This window comes from Phoxinus phoxinus (genome assembly GCF_949152265.1).
Source record: "Phoxinus phoxinus genome assembly, chromosome: 14".
NCBI classification, from domain to species: domain Eukaryota; kingdom Metazoa; phylum Chordata; class Actinopteri; order Cypriniformes; family Leuciscidae; genus Phoxinus; species Phoxinus phoxinus.
Window position 1 is genome coordinate 1,221,262 of NC_136889.1, and position 25,983 is coordinate 1,247,244.

Here is a 25,983-nt window from a genome sequence, read left to right on the forward strand (position 1 = left end):
TTGAATAAAAGTTTTTTTTAGACAATTCTACCTTTAAAGAATAAATAAAAATAATTTATTATTATTTTATATTGTATTTATATTTTATATACATTGTATTTATAATTAATATTAGGATAGACTAGATACATTATCTTCTGTTATAATTATTATTACCTATTATCCGACTGCGCGAGACTTGTCTTTTGTGTGCATGTACCGTAAGTGTGTATGCTTGTCAAATAATGTCTTTGTTAAAGATTATAACATTCTTGACAAAACATTCTTAAAATGTTTAAGAATGTCTTAAAATGTCCAAACAAAACACAAAACACGTTAACATTTCCTGTACCTAGACCGTCACATCGCCTAGTCAGGCTAGTCAGATCTTATGCTGCAGTGTTTGCAGACATAAGCGCTGTTGAGCGGAATCGTAAACACCTCTGATTGGCTGTTGTGTTCACGAGCTCATCAGATATGATGTCTGTGATTGGCTACAATGATTATTGTGGGAAGTAAATCATCAGGAAATTTGAATTCTGAAGTGAACTACTCCATTAAGGATGTTTGGACTACAATAAGTATAGGATGTTATGCATTTAAATATCAGATGTTTATGAAACATGATATGACCCGTGTGTTTTCTGTAGGATCACCACCACTGTGGCTTGCAACATGGATCTGACCAAATACCCCATGGACAAGCAGACGTGCACCTTACAACTGGAGAGCTGTAAGAAAACATGCATTCATCTGATCGATAAAGCAATCTTTTCACACAAAATGATATCTATATCAGATGGGCTGCAGCTTTAGAGTCATTTCGCATGACTATTATATTGCTCATAAATATTTATGTATATCATTTTTTAGGTCAATCATATAGTCATGGGGGGGTGGGGGTCAGTTTGAATAAGGAAATATACTTTCAATGGTTAGTTACCGGAGTCATTGCATCTGCTGCACTTTAATTTTGTTTTATTGGTTTATGTTTATTTATCTATTTACCTTGTTTAGAATTTAAAAAGATAATAAAGATATTGTTTGATAAGTGAGATCTCTGATTGAAGGCCTTGAAAACCAAAAAAGTCGTTATTTTATTTTACAGTGTCTGTACGAGGGCTTTGACTCCAAACTTCGTTATTCAAATATAATTTGAATATTTAAAAAAATAATGATATTCGAACGAATATTAGGCCGCCTTTAATATTCAAACCTGTTACGGGCATTATTTTCGGTAAATGTGTTTGCTTGTAAACGTTGTTTTTAATTCAGATTCCGAGGCTTTATCACGGCTGGTGAAGTTGTGGATCGCGAGCTCATTAGCAATGCTATTATTGGTCATCTTGGCTTCTGTAGGAGACGCTAGCGTCCTGGTTACAGTGTTGTTTTTGGCAGCCCTTTTAGTTTTAGTCTTAGGGCCCTATTTTAACGATCTGAAACGCAAGTGTCAAAGTGCAAAGCGCAAGTAACTTTGTGGGCGGATCCCGGCGCTGTTGCTATTTTCCCGGCGGATAAATGACTCTTGCGCCCGACGCAAATCTAAAAGGGGTTGGTCTGAAGTCGCTTCATTATTCATAGGTGTGGTTTGGGCGTAACGTGAAATAAACCAATCAGAGCGTCCTCTCACATTCCCTTTAAGAGCAGACGCGCTTGTTCTACGGCGGATTGCTATTATAACGGCGGATTTGCCAGCGCACGGCAGGAGCAGTTCACAGCCGAGGAAACCGACGTTCTCGTCAGGGCCGTAAAACACAGAGAAGTGACATTGGGGATGATGGGAGAAACCCACCCAAATAAGCTTCGGTTAAACAGGCGTATAATTTGGGTAAATGTGTAGCCTAATCTAGATTTTTTTATTTTTTTTATCTAGATAGATCTTTTTCACATCTTCACGGACATACCAATGATTTCCCTCGTGTGTTAATATTTTTCCTTGTAATAATGTATGATTTGCAAAAATGAAAACTGCTGCATCTGTTTATATTAGAGAATCAAAGTGGATGCGCGTTAACATTATGGCCAAGCACGCGCCCTTAAAATACCACATCACTAACGCGCAACGCGCCACTGTCTTTAGACTGTTTTTTTCTTGGTCAATGGCGCAATTGCTTTCTAAAACTGGAAAATAGCACCATTGAAGTTTTGCGCCGGAACACGCCTTCTCTTTGCGCTGAACCTCCCCCGCGAGCGCAAGTTCATTTCCTAATTTACCGACGTGCGTCTGTGGAGGGAAAAGTCCGCTGTGCGCGGGTGCAAAATAGGAATGACACATGCGTCGGTGTTCAAAGTCAATTGCGCTGGGTGCAAGATAGGGCCCTTAGTCTTAGTCTTTTTGACGAAAATGCTTTTTAGTTTTAGTCACATTTTAGTCACTTATAAACTTGATAGTTTTAGTCAAGTTTTAGTCAACGAAAACACAAAAAGGTTTTAGTCAATTTTAGTAAAAAAAAAGAAAAGAAAAGTAGTCTTTAACTAATTAATTTAAAAAGTATTGGAAATGGGCTTAGGTTTGACAGGTTGCAGCAAGTGCTGCAATTCATAAAACAACAGTTAACCTGAAAACCTTTGCATAATAAACTAGACTTTCTGAATAATTCGATTGGTTGGGTGCTGCTTACATGCGCTTCGTGAGGCACATGCGCACACTAGCACACACACGCAAGGTCTCTCGCTCCCTTTCTCTGCTGTGCGCGCGCTACACATGCGCGCGCGCTCTTGCTCGCTCGATCTAGATTCCGGGACATTTTAACTAATTTGCGGGCAATTCTGAAATTATCGTACATTAGCCTATGGGATTTTTTTCATTATTGATCGTACATCGTACAGAGGTCAAAATGATCGTATTTATAGGCAGAAATGACATGCATTGTGAACGTCAGATTTATAATCATTTTCGTTCCATCTCGTCTCGTCAACGAAAACTAGAAAACGTCTCGTCATGTTTTAGTCACCTTGGAGCCATTTTTAGCTAGTCATCGTAACGTTATCGTCCTAAAAAAAAGGTGCGTCAACGAAATAATTGCGTTATCGTCATCGTTGACGAAAACAACATTGCCTGGTTAGCGCCAATTTTGTATATCAAAACTATGGCCGCGCCAGCGCCTACAACAACCACGCCTGACGAGGAGTTTGAACTCTGTCGAAAGCACACTGTTTATGTTTAATCCAGGGTCTGATTTTTAATTATTTTTAAAAACAGTGTGTTTTTCTTCTGGAAATATCATTGCCTGCCTATTGACATTGACTGATACACTGCCCTCTGGTGGACAGAACATATACAACTTAAGTCTGACATCAATATAGGTCTTATTGAAGGCATTTAATGCTCAAAATATTATTACGGTAATAAATATTTTAATATTAATAAACAGATGAACTTCGAATATGATTTTTGGGCAAAAGTCAAAGCCCTAATCTGTACGAACTCTGGAACAATATGTGCTCTTGTTTGTTACATCTGCACTGCACAATGTTTCATATTCATATTTTATAAGAACATGTTGATATTGCATAACTATAGAAGTCGCATCCAAATTTATTTTCCGTGCACTTAAGGTCATATTATAAATGAATATAAACAGAGTGTTTTGCATGATGTGTGTGTGACAGCTTCTAGATTTGGGTCAGTTGTGTGTGGCATGATTTGCTGTCGTTTGGGACCTAAAGCTGCTTTCTGTTCTTGCTGACTTTATCTTTATCGCTCTGTCGCTCTCTGATCCTCTGATTCTTCTGTGAGTTCTGGATGCGTCTCTCTTCCACATCTTGCTTATGTAAGAGCGCAGCGGGAGAAGAGTATGAGGGTTAGAGGAGGTTCTGAAGTCTGTCTGAGAGTCGCCCACAATCCACCGAGTCTTTCTCTAATGACACGACAGAAGCTGCTAGCGGCCGCCCAATATCAAGACATGTCTGGGTCACACCACACAAATCAAGACAAAACAAGGTTTCTTATGCATAACCTGAAGCCTAACTTCAAGACCATTAATACTTTTTTATTGTCATGACAATTTTGTCCCAAGTTCTAAAAGTCTTAGAACTTATTTGCAAAACATAATGTGCCGTTCTTGTGCATTTTTAAGTTTATTTTTCATGAAAAGATAATTTAAGCACATTTTTCACCAAATTCTAAAAGACCAGATTTGTTTGTTTTTTTTGCAGAAATTTGTCAGATTTTTTTCACAATCTTACATATGACCATAGGGTCTCATTCATGAAACACGAGCAGAACGAATTTTTGTGTAAATCATGTGTAAAGTGGTTCAGGCGTAAATTTTCAGATTCATTAAAATGTTGGTATTTTCCAAATGTTAGTTGGTACGAAAGAAATCTGCACCTGCTCCCAGCCACGCGTAAATATGCGTCTAACATCCGATCGTTTTGCTCATTAATAAGGCTGCATTTTAATTCACCTTAATCGGGTACATATTCACACGGCATTTTGAAAAAACATTATATATAGTAATTACATAAGTTTTTTCTTTTTACTTTTATTATGAGAGATCACATCTGCAAACGGAACACTTTAATCAAATAATGAATTGCTTTCAATAGGGCTGGGCTATATTTTTTCGAAGTGAACTAATTCCTTTTTGCAGTCGAGCTTCATGTCGAACCATTTTCTTTTCACTTCTGGGACTGTTCGATTAACAGATGAAACTCCAGTAACTGCGTCTGTAATATCTGCCAAGCTTCCTTTTTTTAGGACCTGATACGCCTACGCTTGAAAATAAAATGTGGCGTTTTGAATGAACTTCTGATAATAAAATATTATCTGATAATGAGAAATTTTTCTTTTTCATTCGCTTTTGAGAAGACATGTTGAAATCCTTCGTTTGGTGTCTTAATATGATGCCCATATATGGTTGTCAGTCGGATTTAATGGGCGGGATTTATGCTAATTGAGATTGAGCGTGCACGCGCTTCCCATTTACGACTGATTGGAATTCATTAACACACACACACACTTCACTATCACATCTGACGTTTACGAAATATTTGTGAATCAGGAGAAGAGTTTTCGGGAAGGTCTCTTTACGCGCAAATCACTCACATATTTACTCGTATATTTACGAATGTTTCATGAATGAGACCAATAATGTGCATTTCTTGTGCAATTTTAAGTCTATTTTTCATGAAAAGATAATTTATGCACATTTTACAGCAAATTCTGACCAGATTTTTTTTTTTTTTTGCAGAATTTTTTTGCTTTTTTTCCACAATCTTACATATGAACATAATGTGCAGTTCTTTCTTGTGCAATTGTTGTGTATTTTTCATGAAAATATAATTTAAGCACATTTTGAGAATTATCTGCACAGTCTTTCAAATAAACATTCAGTTCTTTTTATGGTTACAGAAGGAAATTGAAATGCATCTAGTGACGGTGGGCACATTTCTCTCTATAGAAACCTCAGCAAAGCCAACAAGCTTAGAGAGAATCGCTTTTGCGAGTTACGTTGTGTGTTTATGAGGAAAAAACACCCAGAAATGAAGTAAATACCATCACATGACAGTACGTTTTCAGAAGGTTGAAGGAATTCATCTTAAATTTGACGTGTGCATCACTTGTTTGAATGCAAATGGCAAATACAATAATTCTGAACATCAACATCATGTGACAAATGCCTGATCTGTCTAGTCCACCCATTCTTATGCAATCCGGTTTATTTCTGGAGATGTACATACAGTATTCAGCTTTGTGTCGACGCTCCAAGGCATCTGCAATTGAGCTTAAATATTTATTTAGCGATGACAGGAGCCGAGAGATTCTCCATCGTTGTGTCTGATGGTTTCCTGTGGTGGATTGAGATGCTTTGAGGGTCTTCAAAGTCTCGTCGTGTGGGAATCTTTATTAATTCACGGGTTACTGTACAGATATGTAATGTGTGTGTGTCACACACACAGCAGTGATGTGAACCGTCCTCCGTCATGTGCCTGTCCTCAGGGAGTCACATGGGAAAACACATTAATGAACATCACATGGCAAGAAAACATCTTACAGCTGCATATTATCTTATTACTGTGACACAGCGCCACCAAGAGGACACACACTGATATTACATACTGACTTCTGATATAGTCACTTACACATCTATACATGATATCTAATTATTAATAACTGAATATGTAAATACATATGAATTAATGCATTTATACCTCAAGCCTGATTTTATGCTCAAATAAAAAAAATTATATATACTATTAAATGAACTCTCTTCTTGTTTATCATAACATCATAAGCAAATTTCATCGTATAATTTAATTTATTTTTATTTGAAAGTAGAACATTTGACATTTAGTTTAAAATCTTTGCTATTAGCATTTAAACTTCGGCTTTTACGATCAAAGCAAGTGTCACGACACGTGAAACCTGATGTACATTTTATTTTTAAAAATACCATTCAAAAGTTTTTTTTTTTTTAAAGAAAGTAATGCTTTTATTCAACAAGGATGCATTCAATTAATCAAAAGTAAGAGTAAAGACATTTATAATGTTACAAAAGATTCTATTTCAAATAATAGCTGTTCTTTTGATCTTTCTATTCATTAAATAATCCTGAAAAAAAACTGTATAAATTTCCTAAAAAAAAAATATAAAGCACAGTTTTCAACATTGATAATCATAAATGTGTCTTGAGCATCAGATCATCATATTATACTGATTTCTGAAGGATCATGTGACACTGAAGACTGGAGTAATGATTCTGAAAAAAGGGAATACTTTACTATATATTCACATAGAAAACTGCTGATATACATAGGAATAATATTTCACTATTTTACTGTATCTTTTATCAAATAAATGCAGCTTTGACGCATATAAGAGAATTTTGAAGCATTTAAATTGTTTTTCTGTGTAATACTTATGATGCAATTCCTAAATTATTGTAAATCATGCATGCAATTATGATACACATCTGATCTATTTCCCACGTATTTAAAGTGTGATTTTTCCATCTGCTGTTCATAATCATAAACGGTTTGGTTTGTCCACAGGGGGTTATAATGTCAATGACGTGATGTTTAACTGGGCGCGTGGGAACGAGTCTGTGAGCGGACTGGACACGCTGAGACTGGCCCAGTACACCGTAGAGGACCATTACACCTCCGCGTCTGAGGCCGTGTATGAGACAGGTACACAACAACAACAAGTCAAGTCATCTTCATTTATACAGCGCTTTTAACAATGTAAACTGTTTCAAAGCTGCTTTACAGAGATAAACGTATAGTTTAAGGTAACAGATTGTTTTGGCTTTATAGCGGTTCTTGAATAAAGATATTTTCCAGCTAAAGTTAGTTTTGATTGATTCACTTCCGTCGAAAGGATCATTAGTTATTAAATTAGAGGCCGCTAAGACGACACCGTTCTCTCTACACAAACTTTAAACACGAACCTGTGAGAAACACTGATGGCGCTCACGTGCGCATTAAGAATTAATTCTATAGTTATGTGCGTTTGAATATATGTGCGCAGGTTTGTAATTCCCTACAAACCAAGCCTTAAATTAATTGTCTGGCCTTAAAATTTTGAAACTGAATTTTATAACCTACATACGTGTTTCACATTCATTTTGTGACAAGAAAACTTCTGAAAGTGAACAGATGTGTTTTACTGTCGCATAAGAAGTGTTATTTTAACATCAGTGTAAACCACGGGGTTCAGGATATCCTACATTAGGTTTAAAAACAACAGAAACTGAATAATCACATGTAAAAACAAAACACTGCATAGTTTTTTACTATATGAATTAAATATATACTAATTATTATTAAAGCTATAAAAGTTATTCAGCCAAGAGCAAGTGAGTGATTTTCTCTTTGTCTTTTGTTCATGACGCGTTATTGCAAGCCGGTGCGATATGCATATTGCGATTTATATACATTTGCGATATTCCGATAATTTCGATATATATTGTGCAGCCCTAGTCACATGTCTGGTGAGCATTTTACCAAAATACGCCTGATCATAATTTCATTACGTTCTGTCAAGGTTCTCTCAATGTTATGAACAAACGTTCTTCCAGTAACGTTAATAACTGGTTAACAATAACTGGTCTTTAATAATGTTCTCAAAACGTTCTCTTTATACATGAGTCATGGAACGTTTTTCTCTGAAACGTTTTTTAAACGGAATATTCGCTCAACTTTCGCATGACCAAGAAAAAACGTTAAAAAATTTGATATTTTAAACATTCAAAATGAATTTTTTCATAACTTATAAAAAATATAACTTATCAGGAATGTTAGCAAAATGTGCACATTCTTCAGTGACTCCTGAACAATAATTTGGTGGATTCACTCCCATATTTCAATGAGGTCCCATAGTTTGAAGAGTGACGTATAGAAACCACTTCGATAACTTCTAAATCTCTGATTTATTGCTGGTCTTGAAGCAGAAGACTTAAGCGTTAAAGTTTTATATCTCTGATAAAGATTCTTTGATTCTCTTCCCAGGAAATTACCCCAGGCTGATCTTTCATTTCGAGCTGAAGAGGAGCATCTTGTACTTCATCCTGGAAACCTACGTTCCCTCCAGCCTGTTGGTGGTTCTGTCCTGGGTGTCTTTCTGGATCAGCCAATCCTCCGTCCCCGCACGCATTTGCATAGGTACAGTTATGCATATCATCGTATGATATTTAAACGGGAATTACCCGGAGCAATTTGTCCCAGGAACTCTTTTCCCCCAGGCCTGTTGCTGTCTGCGTTTCCACCGCCATCTAATGCGTTCAAGTCATCTTGTGTTTACGAGTTGAACGCACATGAACGCCACCACAATGTCGTAATACGAGTGGGAAGTTCGGGATTTTCTTTAAAGGAGTGGTTGATTATGATTTGACGTTTCTAACTGTAGTTAGTGTGTAATGTTGCTGTCGGATCATCAACAACATCTGCAAAGTTACAACGCTCAAAGTTCAGAGCAAAGGGAGATATTTGCTTTTAAAGAAAAGAACTACAACAAACGGCTGGTAGGAACTACACGACATTCCTCCCGTTAGTGACATCACCAACCCTAAAATTTACATAAGCCCCGCCCCCTGAACACACAGTCCATGTTGAGAAGAGGAAGAGTTGCTGTAGTCGAGCACATCTGTGAGTCAGCTCAAACTTTAGCATCTTTTCACATGCAATAGAAAGTCACTCTGTGTGCGTCTCACAACAGTTCCTATACGAGCGATTTATAGATTATCATGACAGAATATGCTAATTGAAGATATTAACTCCACATCAGCGACATAAACTCATCAACTAACCATTCAGAGACGTCCTGTTGCTTCTACATGTCACTTCTTCTCGAGTCTCCATCTTTGTCTGACTCCGTTTTAACATTAAAGACAGAACAGTTTCTGTAATTTTGGTGTGTGTGTGTGTGTGTGAGGTAATCGCAGCTGCAAACACACACAAGCTCTTGAAACCCCTCCCTCTGTGCAGCTCATTTGCATTAAAAGGGACAGGCACAAACCGGTGTGTTTTTGCAAATCCTCAAAAAGTGACACTTTAACATGCTATATAAAAATATCTGGGGACATCAGAGATTTATTTTACATCTTGTGAAATGATCAACACACACCCCCCCCTTAAACCCCGATCTTTATGAGTTGTGTGATCCGTTGCACCACTTCTAGTTTATTTTCTTATGTCTCATAATAAACACTGATCAGTTCAGAGCTCGGACTGTGTGTGTGCTTGTTATAGGCGTGACCACTGTCCTGACGATGACCACACTGATGATGGGCGCCCGCACGTCTCTGCCCAACGCCAACTGCTTCATCAAGGCCATCGACGTGTACCTGGGCATCTGCTTCAGCTTCATCTTTGGAGCGCTGATCGAGTACGCCGTGGCCCACTTCTGCACGCTGCACCACCCCGACTGCAACAGCGCACTCATGGTGAGAGACGGCCAGAGAACTGCCTTCATCATCATCATCATCATCATCACACTGTGCTCATCATCATCATCTGTGGTGTTTTCTGTGGTAAGCAGCACTATTAGTAAGCAATAAGGTACGAGAGGCTGTGCTGTGTTGTGAATAAGTCCCGGCTGAAGGGCGTTGTGAGGCGCGAAGCGGAGTAACTCCTACAGCCGTAGGGCTGGGTACCGAGTCTCGATACTTTTTAGGTACCGACCGAATTGCCTCGATACTATCGAGTATCGAAAAATGACATGTTGTTCGGTTCCAGATTTCGATACCGAAGGAGTTAACTCGTCAACGTCATTGCTCAAACAAATACATATGAAATGCACAACGACACATAAAGTCGCTCACGCACATACACGCAAACTCTACACACACAAGACGCGCGGAACTCTCAGCGCACATACTCATATAGACGCGAGCACGCACGCACAAACTCTCGACGCGCATACTTAGAGACGCGAGCGCACACACACACAAACTCTCCGCGCACATATTCATATGAGACGCGAGCACACACACATAATACCTTAAAGATGTGGAAAAGTCGATCAAAAGTGTGGGTACATTTCTCCAGGCTCGATGCCAACAGCGCGCGATGCAGTATTTGCGGTTAAATAATTGCTGCAAAGACCGGTACCACGACAGACACGATGAAGACCTTGACAGCGCACGGAGTAAACATAAGAGCAGAAAGTTGCTCCGTCTTCGACTGGTAAATGAAGAGATACCTTGTTGATCTGACAGTGTTTATATTGCAATAAATAATAACCTACTGAATGTACACTGCCGTTCAAAAATGTGTTGGTTAGTCAGAATTTTTTTTCAGTGAGGATGCATTATCAAAGGTGACATTAAAACGTGTGTAATGTTACAAAGTATTTCGTTTTTAAATAAATGCTTTTCTTTTTAATTTTTTATTCATCAAAGAATCATGAAAAAATGTATCAGTTTCCAAAATATATATTTTTTTCTCAAAATATTGTTTTCATATTTCTGAAGGGTCATGTGACACTGAAGTAATGATTTTAAAAAATTCAGCTTTGACATCACAGGAATAAATTAAATTTTGAAATATATTCAAAACAGATTTTAAATTGTAAAACTATTTCACAATATTACTTGCGTTTTACTGTATTTTTTATTTTAAAAAATTCAGCTTTGGTGAGCATGAGCTCTTTATAAAACATGTTTTGTTCCTTTGTGCTTTTTTTGTTCCATTGTGCATTGGTGGCTAAGGAGCATGAGTCAAACTGAGAAAATAAAACCAAAGTTTTTCTGAGGTAATGTGTTATGTAATCTTGTTAAAATGGATTTCATAAAATTGGTATCGAAAAAAGTATCGTTAGGAACCGGTATCGAAACTGAGGTATCGAAATTGGCACCGGATCGAAAGATTTTGAACGATACCCAGCCCTATACAGCCGTGACTTATTCACGATACAGCACTTGCCTCGAGTACCTTATTGCTTGTATAAAACGGTTACCACACAATACAACTATTAAAGCTGAAAAAATATGTATCTATGCAACTTTCATGAAGTAAAATCACTAAAAGCATTCCTTCCGCTGGAAAAAATAGTCCCTGACCGTACAGCAACAGAAGTTACATAGGCCTACATTATTTCGCCTTCATTTGTGGTTAAAAAGTATATAAATGTTCATTTTTTGTATAAAATGGCGGATGGTTTGTCTAGAAAATACTCTTATTCCTCGGCTAGATCGTGTCGAGACTTTGAAGCTGCACTGAAACTCACATTTGGACCTTCGACCCGTTGGACCCCATTGAAGAAGTCACTATATGGAGAAAAATCCTGGAATTTTTCCTCAAAAACTTTCATTCCTTTTCGACTGAAGAAAGAAAGACATGGACATCTTGGATGACGTGCGGGAGAGTAAATTATCAGGAAATTTTAATTCTGAAGTGAACTACTCATTTAAACCAACTATTGTAATCATCATAATCACTGTGATCATCGTTAAAATCATGAATCATTTACATCATCATCTCATCACATGTACGATCATACCTGTGGTCTTTCCTCTCATTGAATGTCACGTTGAGTTCATTGCTGGTTCTCTCTGTCCTCTGTCAGTACGGTCATCACATGCACGACTGCGAGGAGGAGATGAACGGCATCGTCAGAACCATCGCCAGCAATTCCTCACGAGCAAAGAGACGCAGAGACTCGGTGTCGGTGTCCACCGGCGCTGGAGAACCGGGTCTCGGACCCGCCAGCGAAGACAAGCCCGCCGAGGGCCCGCCCGAGGCCTTCAGCCGCTGCGCCAAAAACATGTCCATCTTGAGGAAGATCCTGAGATCCATCAACTGCTGTCACGTGGAAAACCCACATTATATAGACAACTACTCCCGGCTAACCTTCCCGCTGTCCTTCGTCTTCGTTAATCTGCTCTATTGGACCTACTACCTGTACTTTTAACCATGTTGAATCATTTGTGTGTGTTGTGTGTGTGTGTGTGTGTGTGTGTGTGTGTGTGTGTGTGTGTGTGTGTGTGTTCGTTTGAAAGACCAAGAGACTCAGCAGTAAAGGACAAGAGTTGAAGTTAAGATCTATCAACAGCATAACTACCATTACTACAGTTACCGTATCACTGTAAAAAATGTGGCTGCGATTAGTTATAACAACTTAAAATTTGTTGAGATAACTTAAATATCCAACTTGACTAAACTAAACTAAAATTAACTCAACTTAATATTTTAAGTCAAGCATGAACACATACTTTTTAAAGTTGAAACAATGTTGGATTTTAAGTTGTGATAAATAATCGCAGCAATTTTTTTTTACAGTGGCAGAAATTTGGAGCTCATATTTTTGTTAAATATGATTCAGTAAATCCCTGCACTGCAAAAAATGCTTTTCTTACTTAGTATTTTTGTCTCGTTTCCAGTCCAAACATCAAACAATTCTTAAATCGAGATGCATTTACTAAAGAAGTAAAATACCATACAATATTATGTCTTGTTTTCTGGGGAAATTAATCAAAATTAAGTGATTTATTGCTTTAAAAAAAAGAAAAGCTAAATGATCTGCCAATGTGGTGAGGAAAATATTCCTGTTTCTGTTTGAATTAAGATTATTTTTCTCACCCCATTGGCAGATAATATTGCTTGTTTTAAGCAAAAACTCACTTAATTTTTATTTATATCCCCAGAAAACAAGTATGGTATTTTACTTCTTTAGTAAATGCATCTTGATTACATTTTTTTTACATATTTGGACTGGAAACCAGATAAAAATACTAAGTAAGAAAAGCATTTTTTGCAGAAGACGACATGAAATCAAAATTGAATCAACTTTCCTTTCCCATTAAAGTCCCGTATGCGGTGTGGGCTACGGGATGATGTTAACGATAGCCAACGGTTAGTCATTGTTTGAGTCTCCGGGAGTAATTTAATGCTGGTGAAGGTTAATGTATTGCAATGATAGCAAATAATGAAGGATTTTGAGAAAGAAGTGTCACAGTGGGACACGGGTTGATGAAAGGGCTGATAAATAATTAAATCATAAAAAAAATATATTAACACCTAACCCATCCTTTTTAAATTAAAACAATGAAAATAAAAGGCTTACTAAAAAATATTCGTTCACCTGCATGTCATGTGATCGTCAACCGTCGTCAGACAACATGTGTTGTTAAATTATTGAAATATTCAATTAAAATCTCTAAAAGAATTTCGTCAGACGTTTGGGAATCGCCGCTCTGGAGGATGTCTGATGCCGTCACGAGAGGAAAAAAGGGGGAAAATTTTAGTATTTGAAGGTGTGTGAATGATTGTTGGATTGTGTGTGTGTGTGTGTGTGTGTGTGTGTGTGTGTGTTGATCATCATTACTGGATGGCTCGACCCGTCCAGAAGTCTGACAGAAATAGTCTGATGCAGTAAAAAATTATTCAAAACTTGATGTCCTGAAGGTATAGTTTGCCCAAAGAGAAAAGCTCATTTACTCGCCCTCATGTCGATCCAAACCGGAACTACTTCCTGTCAAGTGAGTGAGTGAGTGTGCGAGTGAGTGAGTGTGCGAGTGAGTGAGTGTGCGAGTGAGTGAGTGTGCGAGTGAGTGAGTGTGCGAGTGAGTGAGTGTGCGAGTGAGTGAGTGTGTGAGTGAGTGAGTGTGTGTGTGTGAGTGTGCGAGTGAGCGAGTGAGTGTGTGAGTGAGTGAGTGAGTGTGCGAGTGAGTGAGTGAGTGTGTGAGTGAGTGTGTGAGTGAGTGAGCGAGTGAGTGAGTGAGTGAGTGAGTGAGTGAGTGAGTGAGTCAGTGAGTGAGTGAGTGAGTGTGCGAGTGAGTGTGCGAGTGAGTGTGCGAGTGAGTCAGTGAGTGAGTGTGCGAGTGAGTGAGTGAGCGAGTGAGTGAGTGAGTGAGTGTGCGAGTGAGTGTGCGAGTGTGCGAGTGAGTGAGTGAGTGAGTGAGCGAATGAGTGAATGAGTGAGTGAGTGAATGAGTGAGTGAGTCAGTGAGTGAGTGAGCGAATGAGTGAGTTAACGAGTGAGTGAGTGAGCGAATGAGTGAGTTAGCGAGTGAGTGTGCGAGTGAGTGAGTGTGCAAGTGAGTGAGTGAGTGAGTGAGCGAGTGAGCGAGTGAGCGAGTGAGTGAGTGAGTGAGTCAGTGAGTGAGTGAGTCAGTGAGTGAGTGAGTCAGTGAGTGAGTGAGTCAGTGAGTGAGTGAATAAGTGAGTCAGTGAGTGAGTGAATGAGTGAGTGAGTCAGTGAGTGAGTGAATGAGTGAATGAGTGAGTGAGTGAATGAGTGAGTGAGTCAGTGAGTGAGTGAGCGAATGAGTGAGTTAACGAGTGAGTGAGTGAGCGAATGAGTGAGTTAGCGAGTGAGTGTGCGAGTGAGTGAGTGAGTGTGCAAGTGAGTGAGTGAGTGAGTGAGCGAGTGAGCGAGTGAGCGAGTGAGTGAGTGAGTGAGTCAGTGAGTGAGTGAGTCAGTGAGTGAGTGAGTCAGTGAGTGAGTGAGTCAGTGAGTGAGTGAATAAGTGAGTCAGTGAGTGAGTGAATGAGTGAGTGAGTCAGTGAGTGAGTCAGTGAGTGAGTGTGCGAGTGAGTGAGTGAGTGAGTGAGTGTGCGAGTGAGTGAGCGAGTGAGTGAGTGAGTGTGTGAGTTAGTGTGCGAGTGAGTCAGTGAGTGAGTGAGTGAGTCAGTGAGTGAGTGAGCGAGTGAGTGAGTTAGTGTGCGAGTGAGTGAGTGAGTGAGTGTGTGAGTGAGTTAGTGTGCGAGTGAGTGAGTGTGTGAGTTAGTGTGCGAGTGAGTGAGTGTGTGAGTGAGTTAGTGTGCGAGTGAGTGAGTGAGTGAGCGAGTGAGTGAGTTAGTGTGCGAGTGAGTGAGTGAGTGAGCGAGTGAGTGAGTTAGTGTGCGAGTGAGTGAGTGTGTGAGTTAGTGAGTCAGTGAGTGAGTCAGTGAGTGAGTGAGTGAGTGAGTGAGTCAGTGAGTGAGTGAGTGAGTGAGTCAGTGAGTGAGTGAGTGAGTGAGTGAGTGAGTCAGTGAGTGAGTGAGTGAGCGAGTGAGTGAGTGAGTGTGCGAGTGAGTGAGTGAGTGAGTGAGTGTGTGAGTGAGTTAGTGTGCGAGTGAGTGTGTGAGTGAGTTAGTGTGCGAGTGAGTGAGTGTGTGAGTGAGTGAGTGTGCGAGTGAGTGAGCGAGTGAGTGAGTGAGTGTGTGAGTTAGTGTGCGAGTGAGTCAGTGAGTGAGTGAGTGAGTCAGTGAGTGAGTCAGTGAGTGAGTGAGTGAGTCAGTGAGTGAGTGAGTGAGTGAGCGAGTGAGTGAGTTAGTGTGCGAGTGAGTGAGTGAGTGAGTGTGTGAGTGAGTTAGTGTGCGAGTGAGTGAGTGAGTGAGTGTGTGAGTTAGTGTGCGAGTGAGTGAGTGAGTGAGTGAGTGTGTGAGTTAGTGTGCGAGTGAGTGAGTGTGTGAGTGAGTTAGTGTGCGAGTGAGTGAGTGAGTGAGCGAGTGAGTGAGTTAGTGTGCGAGTGAGTGAGTGAGTGAGCGAGTGAGTGAGTTAGTGTGCGAGTGAGTGAGTGTGTGAGTTAGTGAGTCAGTGAGTGAGTCAGTGAGTGAGTGAGTGAGTGAGTGAGTGAGTCAGTGAGTGAGTGAGTGAGTGAGTCAGTGAGTGAGTGAGTGAGTCAGTGAGTGAGTGAGTGAGTGAGTCAGTGAGTGAGTGAGTGAGCGAGTGAGTGAGTTAGTGTGCGAGTGAGTGAGTGAGTTAGTGTGCGAGTGAGTGTGTGAGTGAGTTAGTGTGCGAGTGAGTGAGTGTGTGAGTGAGTTAGTGTGCGAGTGAGTGAGTGAGTGAGCGAGTGAGTGAGTTAGTGTGCGAGTGAGTGAGTGAGTGAGCGAGTGAGTGAGTTAGTGTGCGAGTGAGTGAGTGTGTGAGTTAGTGAGTCAGTGAGTGAGTCAGTGAGTGAGTGAGTGAGTGAGTGAGTGAGTCAGTGAGTGAGTGAGTGAGTGAGTCAGTGAGTGAGTGTGTGAGTGAGTCAGTGAGTGAGTCAGTGAGTGAGTGAGTGAGTGAGCGAGTGAGTGAGTGAGTGAGTGAGTGAGTGTGTGAGTGAGCGAGTGAGTGAGTGAGTGTGCGAGTGAGTGAGTGTGCGAGTGAGCGAGTGTGCGAGTGAGTGAGTGAGTGAGTGAGTGAGCGAGTGAGTGAGTGAGTGAGTGTGCGAGTGTGCGAGTGAGTGAGTGAGTGAGTGAGTGAGTGAGTGAGTCAGTGAGTGAGTGAGTGAGTGAGCGAGTGAGTGAGTGAGTGAGTGTGCGAGTGAGCGAGTGAGTGAGTGAGTGTGCGAGTGAGTGTGCGAGTGAGTGTGCGAGTGAGTGAGTGAGTGAGCGAGTGAGTGTGCGAGTGAGTGTGCGAGTGAGTGAGTGAGAGAGATTTTCTACATATTTCGGAATGTTCAGTGAACATTCAAATGTAACATTCCAATGATGTTTAAGAAATTAAATGGAATGTTCACTTAACGTTCGAATGACCAAGTAAAAAGGACATTCAAACATTTTAAAAACTGGATGTTCCAAAATAACATTTTCAGAACATCTTCAACACGTCTTGACTTGCAACATGTACATAAAACACAAGCATGAATGAGGTTTGAGAGCCGTTTGAGGCACGAGGGTCAGTAAATGATGTTAAGCAGATCAACTGCTCTCCGCGAGTCCATCACAGCCGCTCGAGCTCATCTTTTCCACATGTAAAACCTGCTCTCTCTCTGATCGGTGTGTCTGTGGTTCTGGAGTGTGAGTTACGGCAGTGTTGAAGCCAGTTCTGTTTATTGCTTCCATAAATCCTCCGGCCTCGGCCGCTTTCTTGCACATTACAGGATCGATGGATTGCAGGGGCCGTGTAAACTCTTTATTCGACTCGCTTTAATGATTCATGCGTTGAACCAGAAGTGTGTGTGTGTGTGTGTGTGTGTGTGTGTGTGTGTGTGTGTGTGTGTGTGTGTGTGTGTGTGTGTGTGTGTGTGTGTGTGTGTGTGTGTGGACCAGACAAAGACGTAATCACCAACATGCGGTGACTGATGCTAACATTTCTGGAATGCATTAAATATCTTTGGGACGCACTCTCGTTACGTACTGGACTAAACACTCCGGGTTATGATTATCTAAACTGATGTATTTGATGTAATTGATGCTTGATTTTGCTCAAAATAACTGACGGTAAATTAAGCACAGGGACTCTTTTCTAAGCTGTGAATGCTCACCTTTTGACTTTTTATTAGCATTTGATGTCATAACGGTCAGATGAATGAATGCATTTTCCTCTCTGGACCTCGTTTATGTTTTTGAGAACTGTTTGGATCCGCTGGTTATTAAGTTATGGCTTCCTTTAGATGTTTGGGGCGGATCCGTCATTTCACGCCGAATGCCTTCCGTTCAGTTTCAAACTATACAAAGTGCTCGATTTTCTATTTAATGCATGTTTCTGTACCACTCTAGGGTGATTTAAGTGTAATATTACATTATTATTGACACATTAATGGGACTTTTTTGTGTGTGTTGATTCAGAATTAATGCAATAAGTTGATTATGCATATCTGGGTTATTATAGCTAAAACCATAAAAGGTTTTCAGTACTTATTAATAAATGTTAACTGAAAGAAAGCAAATAATAAAAAACTAACTTTCCGCTAGTTGGCAAGGCAACGTTTCTCATATTGATTTAGTTTAACGTAATGTAGTAAAAAAAAAAAACGGTAACACTTTACAATAAGGTTCACTAGTTAACATGTGCAACAATACTTCTTCAGCATTTATTAATCTTAGGTAACATTAATTTCAACATTTACTAATACATTATTAAAATCAAAAGTTGTATTTGTTAACATTAGTTAATGCACTGTGAACTAACAATGAGCATCTGTATATTAACAAAGATTAATAAATACTGTTATAAATGTATTACTCATTGTTCGTTCATGTTAGTAAATACATTAACTAATGAACTTTATTGTAAAGTGTTACCTAAAAAACTATATAGACATAAAAAAAACACAACAAAATTAATAAAACATTAAAATAAAAAAATGAATTAAAACACTGATGCATATTCCAAATTCACAGCAAAGATTTTTCTTTAGTGGTAGGTAGGACACTTTCACAAACTTTATTTTGATTTTATGAACATCCTTGCGAGGTGAGATTATATTTGCACCAATATTAAGCAGCTTAACACAATCCATGTGAAATCTTCATGCATGTCTAGTAATAATAATTCATCGAATAGTGCCAAACAAGAAAGCCAAAGAGTTCATAAGTCTAGAAATCCACCTAACACACGACAACGACCTGTTTGTTCAGCTCTTCTATTCAAAGTATAACCCGTGTTCAATTGCAAGGCTGTCCACGTCTTCACTTACTTCCCCATCATGTGTATAGTCCCATCATAATCATCACTTTATGGATCATAATGATGTCGCAGTGAATTTGAGTGTTTGAGGATGCTGACTTCTGTCTGAAGCCCTGATGTTAATATGTGTGTGTGTGTGTGTGTAGATAGATAGATAGGGTTGAAGAGCGACTGTAAATACTGCATGTTTACTTGATGTTTACTTAATAATGATGACACTACAAATAATAATTCAAATAAAAAAGACAAACAAGAATTCACGAGTGATATTTCTTTTCCTGCTGCGAATGACGCTGTGTTGAACCGTAAACCCTGAAGATTATCATGACAGCGCTATAATAATAATAAGCTCGTCAGCATCATAATTTAGTGTTTATGAGTGTTTACTAGCAAAACGCCAGATGGTTGAGAAAACAGAACAGAAGTATTTTGTATAATCATACACGTGAAACTTGAAAAATGAGAATATGGTGCAAAAGTTCATTTATTTCAGTAATTCAACTTAAAAGGTGAAACTAATATATTATATAGACTCATTACATGCAAAGTGAGATATTTCAAGCCTTTATTTGTTATAATTTTGATGATTATGGCTTACAGTTTATGAAAACCCCAAACTCAAAATTAGAATATTGTGAAAAGGTTTTCATAAGCTGTAAGCCATAATCATCAAAATTATAACAAATAAAGGCTTGAAATATCTCACTTTGCATGTAATGAGTCTATATAATATATTAGTTTCACCTGTTAAGTTGAATTACTGAAATAAATGAACTTTTGCACAATATAAATTTTTTTTGAGTTTCACCTGTATATAATGTTTGTTCAAAAAATAGTTAGAAGCATTATCAAATAAAAGATATCGGCTGAAAATTTTCAATATCATTTTTTTTTTTTTTTTTTTTTTAAGTTTTACTTGCTTCCAAAAGTTGAGGTAACTTTTTTAATTGTGTCAGTTCAATGCATGTGGATAAACACAGTAAATTAAGTTTATTTTACTAAAATGTAAGAAGTGCAGATGCATTAGGCATTATAATGAAAAATAATACTTGATTTGAGCAGAAGCACATCACAATAAATCATGCAAAATGATGGCATTATCACTGTATGAATTTAAATATTTCTTTCTGTCCGAACGGCTCTTTCACAAACTCATTAAACAACGTATTTTTGGTAAGTTGAGTTTCTGTGCATTAATTTCATAAACGTTTAAGGGTTTTTGATGCTTGAATTCAAAGTGTCTGTTTTTGTCATCTTGAAATGAGATATTAAGTGTTGATAGCAGTCAAAATCACACTGTAAAAAAAATCTGTTACATTTACGGTAAAATACCACCAGCTGTGGTTGCCAGTAATTTACCGTATAAAATACAGTAACTACATTTTAGGATTTACAGACTTAATTTTTAAATGTACAGTAATACACCGTATTTGATTATCTGATATAATGTTAATTTACCGAGCTATTGAAGTAATAATATCAGTTTGGTACCATACATTGATAACCACCAATCACAGTAGTGATGAGAGTCACATGGTCAATCAAAGATCATCACAAGTAGATCTTCCACTAGAGAATTAATACTAATATATAGAAGCTGCACAGTGTCATTCACACACACATTAAACACCATCATGGTAACACACATGAAATTTAAAAAATGCAATAAACTTGAATTTAACAACATTAAATGTAACATAAAACCATAATGTACATAACTGATTAGAAAAAACTATGAAGAAACATAGTTATTTCAACAAAAATACATAAAATGTGAAGTGTCACGCAGGGAATTGTGGGAATGTCAATTTACGGTTTTTCACTGTAAATTATACAATGAGTTGTTCTTTTTCACTTTCAAAAACTGTCAATTTAACAGTATTTTACAGTAAAATTACATTAAATGTACCATTAGATTATTTATCCGCCAGTTATTTACCGTATAACGTTCTGTTAACCAATTAACAGTTTTTCACTGTAGCATTTTTACAGTCTTTTACCGTTAAAATCACGATAATTTTTTACACTGGCAGAATACAGAAGTAACCAAACAAACAATCAGCAACAGCGAATATAAGCGAATAATTGTTATATATTGACAAATATTATTTAAAAACAAATGTAAGGCTGTAACTTTACATTAGTGGACTATGAACTTTGTAATGCATAAAGTGATATTAAAATACAGCACAACATTTAAATAACGTGCCAAAAATTATTAAGAGAGAAATGTCCTTTCTATTTTAGTTTTTATAAGTGTGGGAAACAATTATTTAATAAGGTTTAAATGAGTTTTTTATTTTATTTAGCTTTGTATAAAAAACAGGAAGTCTGTGTTTTGATAGATAATCAAGCAACTTTACAATACGTTTTAATATGTTAGTTAACTATTATTAGCATGAACGAAACATTTTACAGCATTTATTAATCTTAGTCTCAACATTTAGTAACCCTAAGATCAAAGTTGTATAAGTCACCAAACAAATGCTGTAAATATATATTGCTTTGCTAGTTAATGCATTATGTAATTAGTCCTTGTAATTGTGTGTGTTTTGCTGTTTTGATTTGTTCATTTCTGTTTCTCCTCAGATCAATATAGTTTAATGAGACGTGCACGACTGCAGCATCACTCATTACGCCTAATTAAACACTAACAAGCCTGAATAATGATCCTGATAATGAGCATAAAACTGTTGATATTATGCGTGTTGATGTCGTAACATCAAACATCACCTGAAGAATTATTCCTCTACTGGATATTAATTATGAATCTGTTGCTGAGTTTGATGAAGGCAGACGATCTCGTGTGTTAATGTGGCGTTCGGTCTCGTGTTCGGTCGCTCTTGTATTGCTCAGGAGACGAAGCTGCAACAATATTAGTATAAACTGGATAAAGACAAACTTTGAAGTTGGCTTGAGAAAGCCTGACCAGAACGTTTGAAAAAGTTGTAAAAGCTTAAAGGTTTTCAGTTTGATCAAAGTTTAAAGTAGTAAAAAGTTTGTTTGATTGATTGATTGATTGATTGGTTGATGGATGGATGGGTGGTTGGTTGGTTGGTTGATTGATGGATGATTGATTGATTGATTGAATGATTTGATGGATGGATGGATGGGTGGATGGGTGGATGGATGATTGATTGATTGATTGATTGATTGATTGATTGATTGATTGATTGATTGATTGATGGATGATTGATTGATTGATTGATTGATTGATTGATTGATTGATTGATTGATGGATGGATGGATTGATGGATGATTGATTGATTGATTTGATGGATGGATTGATTGATGGATGGATGATTATTTGATGGATGGATGGATGGATGGATGGATGGATGGATGGATGGATGGATGATTGATTGATTGATTGATTGATTGATTGATTGATTGATTGATTGATTGATTGATTGATTGATTGATGGATGGATTGATGGATGATTGATTGATTGATTTGATGGATGGATGGATGGATGGATGATTATTTGATGGATGGATGGATGGATGATTGATTGATTGATTGATTGATTGATTGATTGATTGATTGATTGATTGATTGATTGATTGATTGATTGATTGATTGATTGATGGATGGATGGATGGATGGATGGATAGATAATTGATGGATGGATGGATGGATGATTGATTGATTGATTGATTTGATGGATGGATGGATGGATGGATGGATGGATGATTGATGGATGGATGATTGATTGATTGATTGATTGATTGATTTGATGGATGGATGGATGGATGGATGGATGGATGGATGATGGATGGATGGATGGATGGATGGATGGATGATTGATTGATTGATTGATTGATTTGATGGATGGATTGGTTGGTTGATTGATTTATTGGTTTATTGATTTGATTGATTGATTGATTGATTGATTGATTGATTGATTGATTGATTGATTGATTGATTGATTGATTGATTGATGATTGATTGATGATTGATTGATTGATTGATTGATTGATTGATTGATATTTAGATAGATGAAGATCCTGGTCACCCTGACAGGGTTTATTTTGAGATGTACATTATCCCGTACATATACAGATAATTCCCGTCTGTGCCCACCAGGTGGCATCGTCCACTCATGATCAAGATCATGATTCCTCAGGCTTTAGCGTAATGCATTATGAAATATGACTGTACACACGCACACACACACACACACACACACACAAACACACCATGAGAAACGCCACTGAAAACATCTTTAAGCTGTGACACATGTAACATCTTTGACACGTGTGTGTGTGTGTGTGTGTGTGTGTGTGTGTGTGTGTGTGTGTGTGTGTGTGTGTGTGTGTGTGTGTGGATCCCAAAGGACTTTTGTGTAAATGATTGTTGTTCAGATCCTCTTCAAACAACCTGTACATGTCGTTTTATAGATGATGAGAATCCAGCCGTATGAAGTGCTGTAATAACACCCATATCTCTGCTGAACACACACACTGTGGATGGATTAATGATCATAATAATAATGTTTATTATTATTAGTATTATTATAATTATAACCCATCCACAGTGAAGCATTTGTGTTATTATTATTATTATTATTGTCAATTGTACTATTGCTATTGTTGTTGTTACTATTATTATTATTATTAAATAACTAATTAGTAGTAGTACCACCGTTGTTGTTGTTGTTGTTGTTTCAACAATCGTTTTTTAAAACCCGGTCGACTGACATTTGTTCAGACGTCTGCTTTAAACATTACAATCTTTAACTTTACATTAAGTAAATCCACTTCACCAGCTGATTACTCCTGGATTACTCCAGCGATGCCATAGAGATATACAGAGAAGAAGAAGTTAGAAAATCGGAAGTTCAAAGACAATAAGAGGACATTAAATATTCCGGTTCAGGTCTTTCATGCACTTTTGAACACAGGAACAGGAATATTACTGTGATAATATTCAGTGCTGGAGGCGGTGAACATCACTGCAGTCTGAGAGATATAGTTGGAGATGTTTGGGTTTGAAGAAGCTTAATGGACGTGTGTTTATTCTTCCGTCTGGAATGATCAGAACATCCAGTAATTCATGGAGAAGACGCTCAGCGTGAGTATTTTAAAAGTGAAACCAGACGGACAAATTAAATATTTATAGATGAAGGCAAACTGATGTTATGGGTTATCAGCACTTGTGTAAATCACAAACAAATGCGCGCACACACACACACACACACACACACACAGACTGTTACAAACTACGTAGATGTAATGTGTGTGAAACAACTTAACTAACTGATTTGATAATATATTGTATGTTTTTGAAAGATGTCTCTTCTGCTCCCCAAGGCTGCATTTATTTGATAAAAAATACAGTAAAAATGATTATAATGTAAATCATCAGTTCTCTATGTGAATATACAGTAAAGTGTAATTTATTCCTGTGATCAAAGCTGAATTTATCATCATTACTCCAGTCTTTAGTGTCACATGATCCTCCAGAAATCACTATAATATGATGATCTGATGCTCAAGACACAGTTATGATTATTATCAAAGTTAAAAAAGTTCATATTTTTGTGGAAACTGTGATGCATTTTATTTTTCAGGATTCTTTAATGAATAGAAAGTTCAAAAGAACAGCATTTATTTGAAAAACATTTTTTTACAGTATGTTTCATCATTAAAGTAATTTAATCCCTTAAAGGGGTCGTCGGATGCCCATTTACAAGTTTATATGATTCTTTAGGGTCTTCATGTAAAGTTTGTAACATACTTTGGTTAAAATTCCTCAATGGTTGTGTAAAACAACACGCTTTTACCTCCTCAAAAAAACGGCCCGGTTCATATGTCTCTTTAAATGATAATGAGCAAATATGCTCATGAAATATGCTAATACGGGAAATATGCTAATACAGGACAGTCCGTCAGCGGTCGTGGGCGGAGCGTGAGCAATATGACATCATATTGCATGAAAAATCCAAACGCTTGATTGAGTGTTTAGCCTTTTTGAAAATTAAAAAGAGTGAACGTTTTTTTTTTTAAGTGTATGGTGGTTGTCCACACACTGCAAAGACACTTTTATATGCAAATACCATATAAAAGTACATTTTGCATCCAATGACCCCTTTAAAACTCTTCTTTGATCACCAAAATTACATATTTTAATGTAATATTTCCTTGGAAAAAATGTTTTCATGCCTCAAAATATCTCGAATGTAACTCGACACCCTTGCCTCATTTAGTATGCGCGGCTCTATGAATATGCAAATGACCCCCGCCTCCACTCACTCACTCACTCACTCAGAGATCCACTGGTTGACGATCACACGTTGATCTGATTGGATACACAGTTCTATGAATATGCAAATGAGCCCCGCCTCCACTCACTCACTCAGAGATCCACTGGTTGACGATCACATGTTGATCTGATTGGTTACAAGGTAGTGTGTGACGTCAGAAACACCAGCGATTTCAAACCGTGTTTTTGAGACTTGATTTTAAATACAAAAAAGCATGTGCTATGGACTATTTCACATCATAGCTTCCGTCTCAGTGCTGTTCATGTGTTAAACATTAAGCATGCTCCCTATATAGGCAGCTCTAGGTTTTGCTATGGTCTCTTCAACATTTTAGAGCACTTTTTTTCATCCAAGGTCTGTTCTTTCTGTAAAAGCGAAAACAGGCAAAGGCTGAGGAGAGAGAAGCACTCTGACAGAGAGCACGTCTCCTGATAAAAATATCCCAGCATGCAGTGTTTGTATACGGCCGTGACCCCAATGAAGAATGACAGTGCACTAAAAGCCCATGCACACAAATCTGAACCCGAGCTCCAAATATAAACCGGTTCACGGTTCAGGAAAGTGTCAGCCAGTGGTGCAAATGCACAACACCTCATGCAATAAATGTGCAACACAATAAGACTCCAGAGAGTCATTCATCTGTCAATCAGAGCGCGTCATATATTACTGTAAATCAGGGTTGCCGACTTTGCTTTCCTGAGGTTTTGGTGACATTAATTTTCACATATTTGACAGGGTTCGTACAAGGAGCTTAAAATGCTTCAAGTACTTGAATTTGGCTTTTTGAAACTTAAGCCCTAGAAAACAGCCGTGTTCATGAAAAGGTTATTGAAAAGCACTTGAATTATTGAAAGACAATAAATGTGAAATTAGCGTTTCATTTTAACCCCTTAAGCGGCACCCCTTTTTTTAATAGACATGAAAATGCACATTTCAAACTTAAATGGTTGTAATTCAAGAATGCTTTGGAATATAGAT

General features: G+C 37.9%; 1 protein-coding gene across 4 annotated transcripts in view; it reads left to right on the plus strand.

The window, feature by feature from the left end:
• Nucleotides 1-12,622, plus strand: part of LOC307010796 (gamma-aminobutyric acid receptor subunit pi) — a 75,966-nt gene extending 63,344 nt beyond the window's left edge. For 2 of the 4 annotated variants that reach the window (XM_079635783.1, XM_079635781.1), the window contains 5 exons: nucleotides 630-712; nucleotides 6,976-7,113; nucleotides 8,434-8,586; nucleotides 9,673-9,953; nucleotides 11,990-12,622. In XM_079635783.1, coding sequence (XP_079491909.1) covers nucleotides 630-712; nucleotides 6,976-7,113; nucleotides 8,434-8,586; nucleotides 9,673-9,953; nucleotides 11,990-12,334 — 1,000 coding nt within the window. In that variant the 3' untranslated portion in view covers nucleotides 12,335-12,622. The remainder of the gene's footprint in view (nucleotides 1-629; nucleotides 713-6,975; nucleotides 7,114-8,433; nucleotides 8,587-9,672; nucleotides 9,954-11,989) is intronic. The other 2 variants (XM_079635784.1, XM_079635782.1) reach the window with 1 other exon arrangement.
• The last annotated feature ends 13,361 nt before the right edge of the window (nucleotides 12,623-25,983 follow it).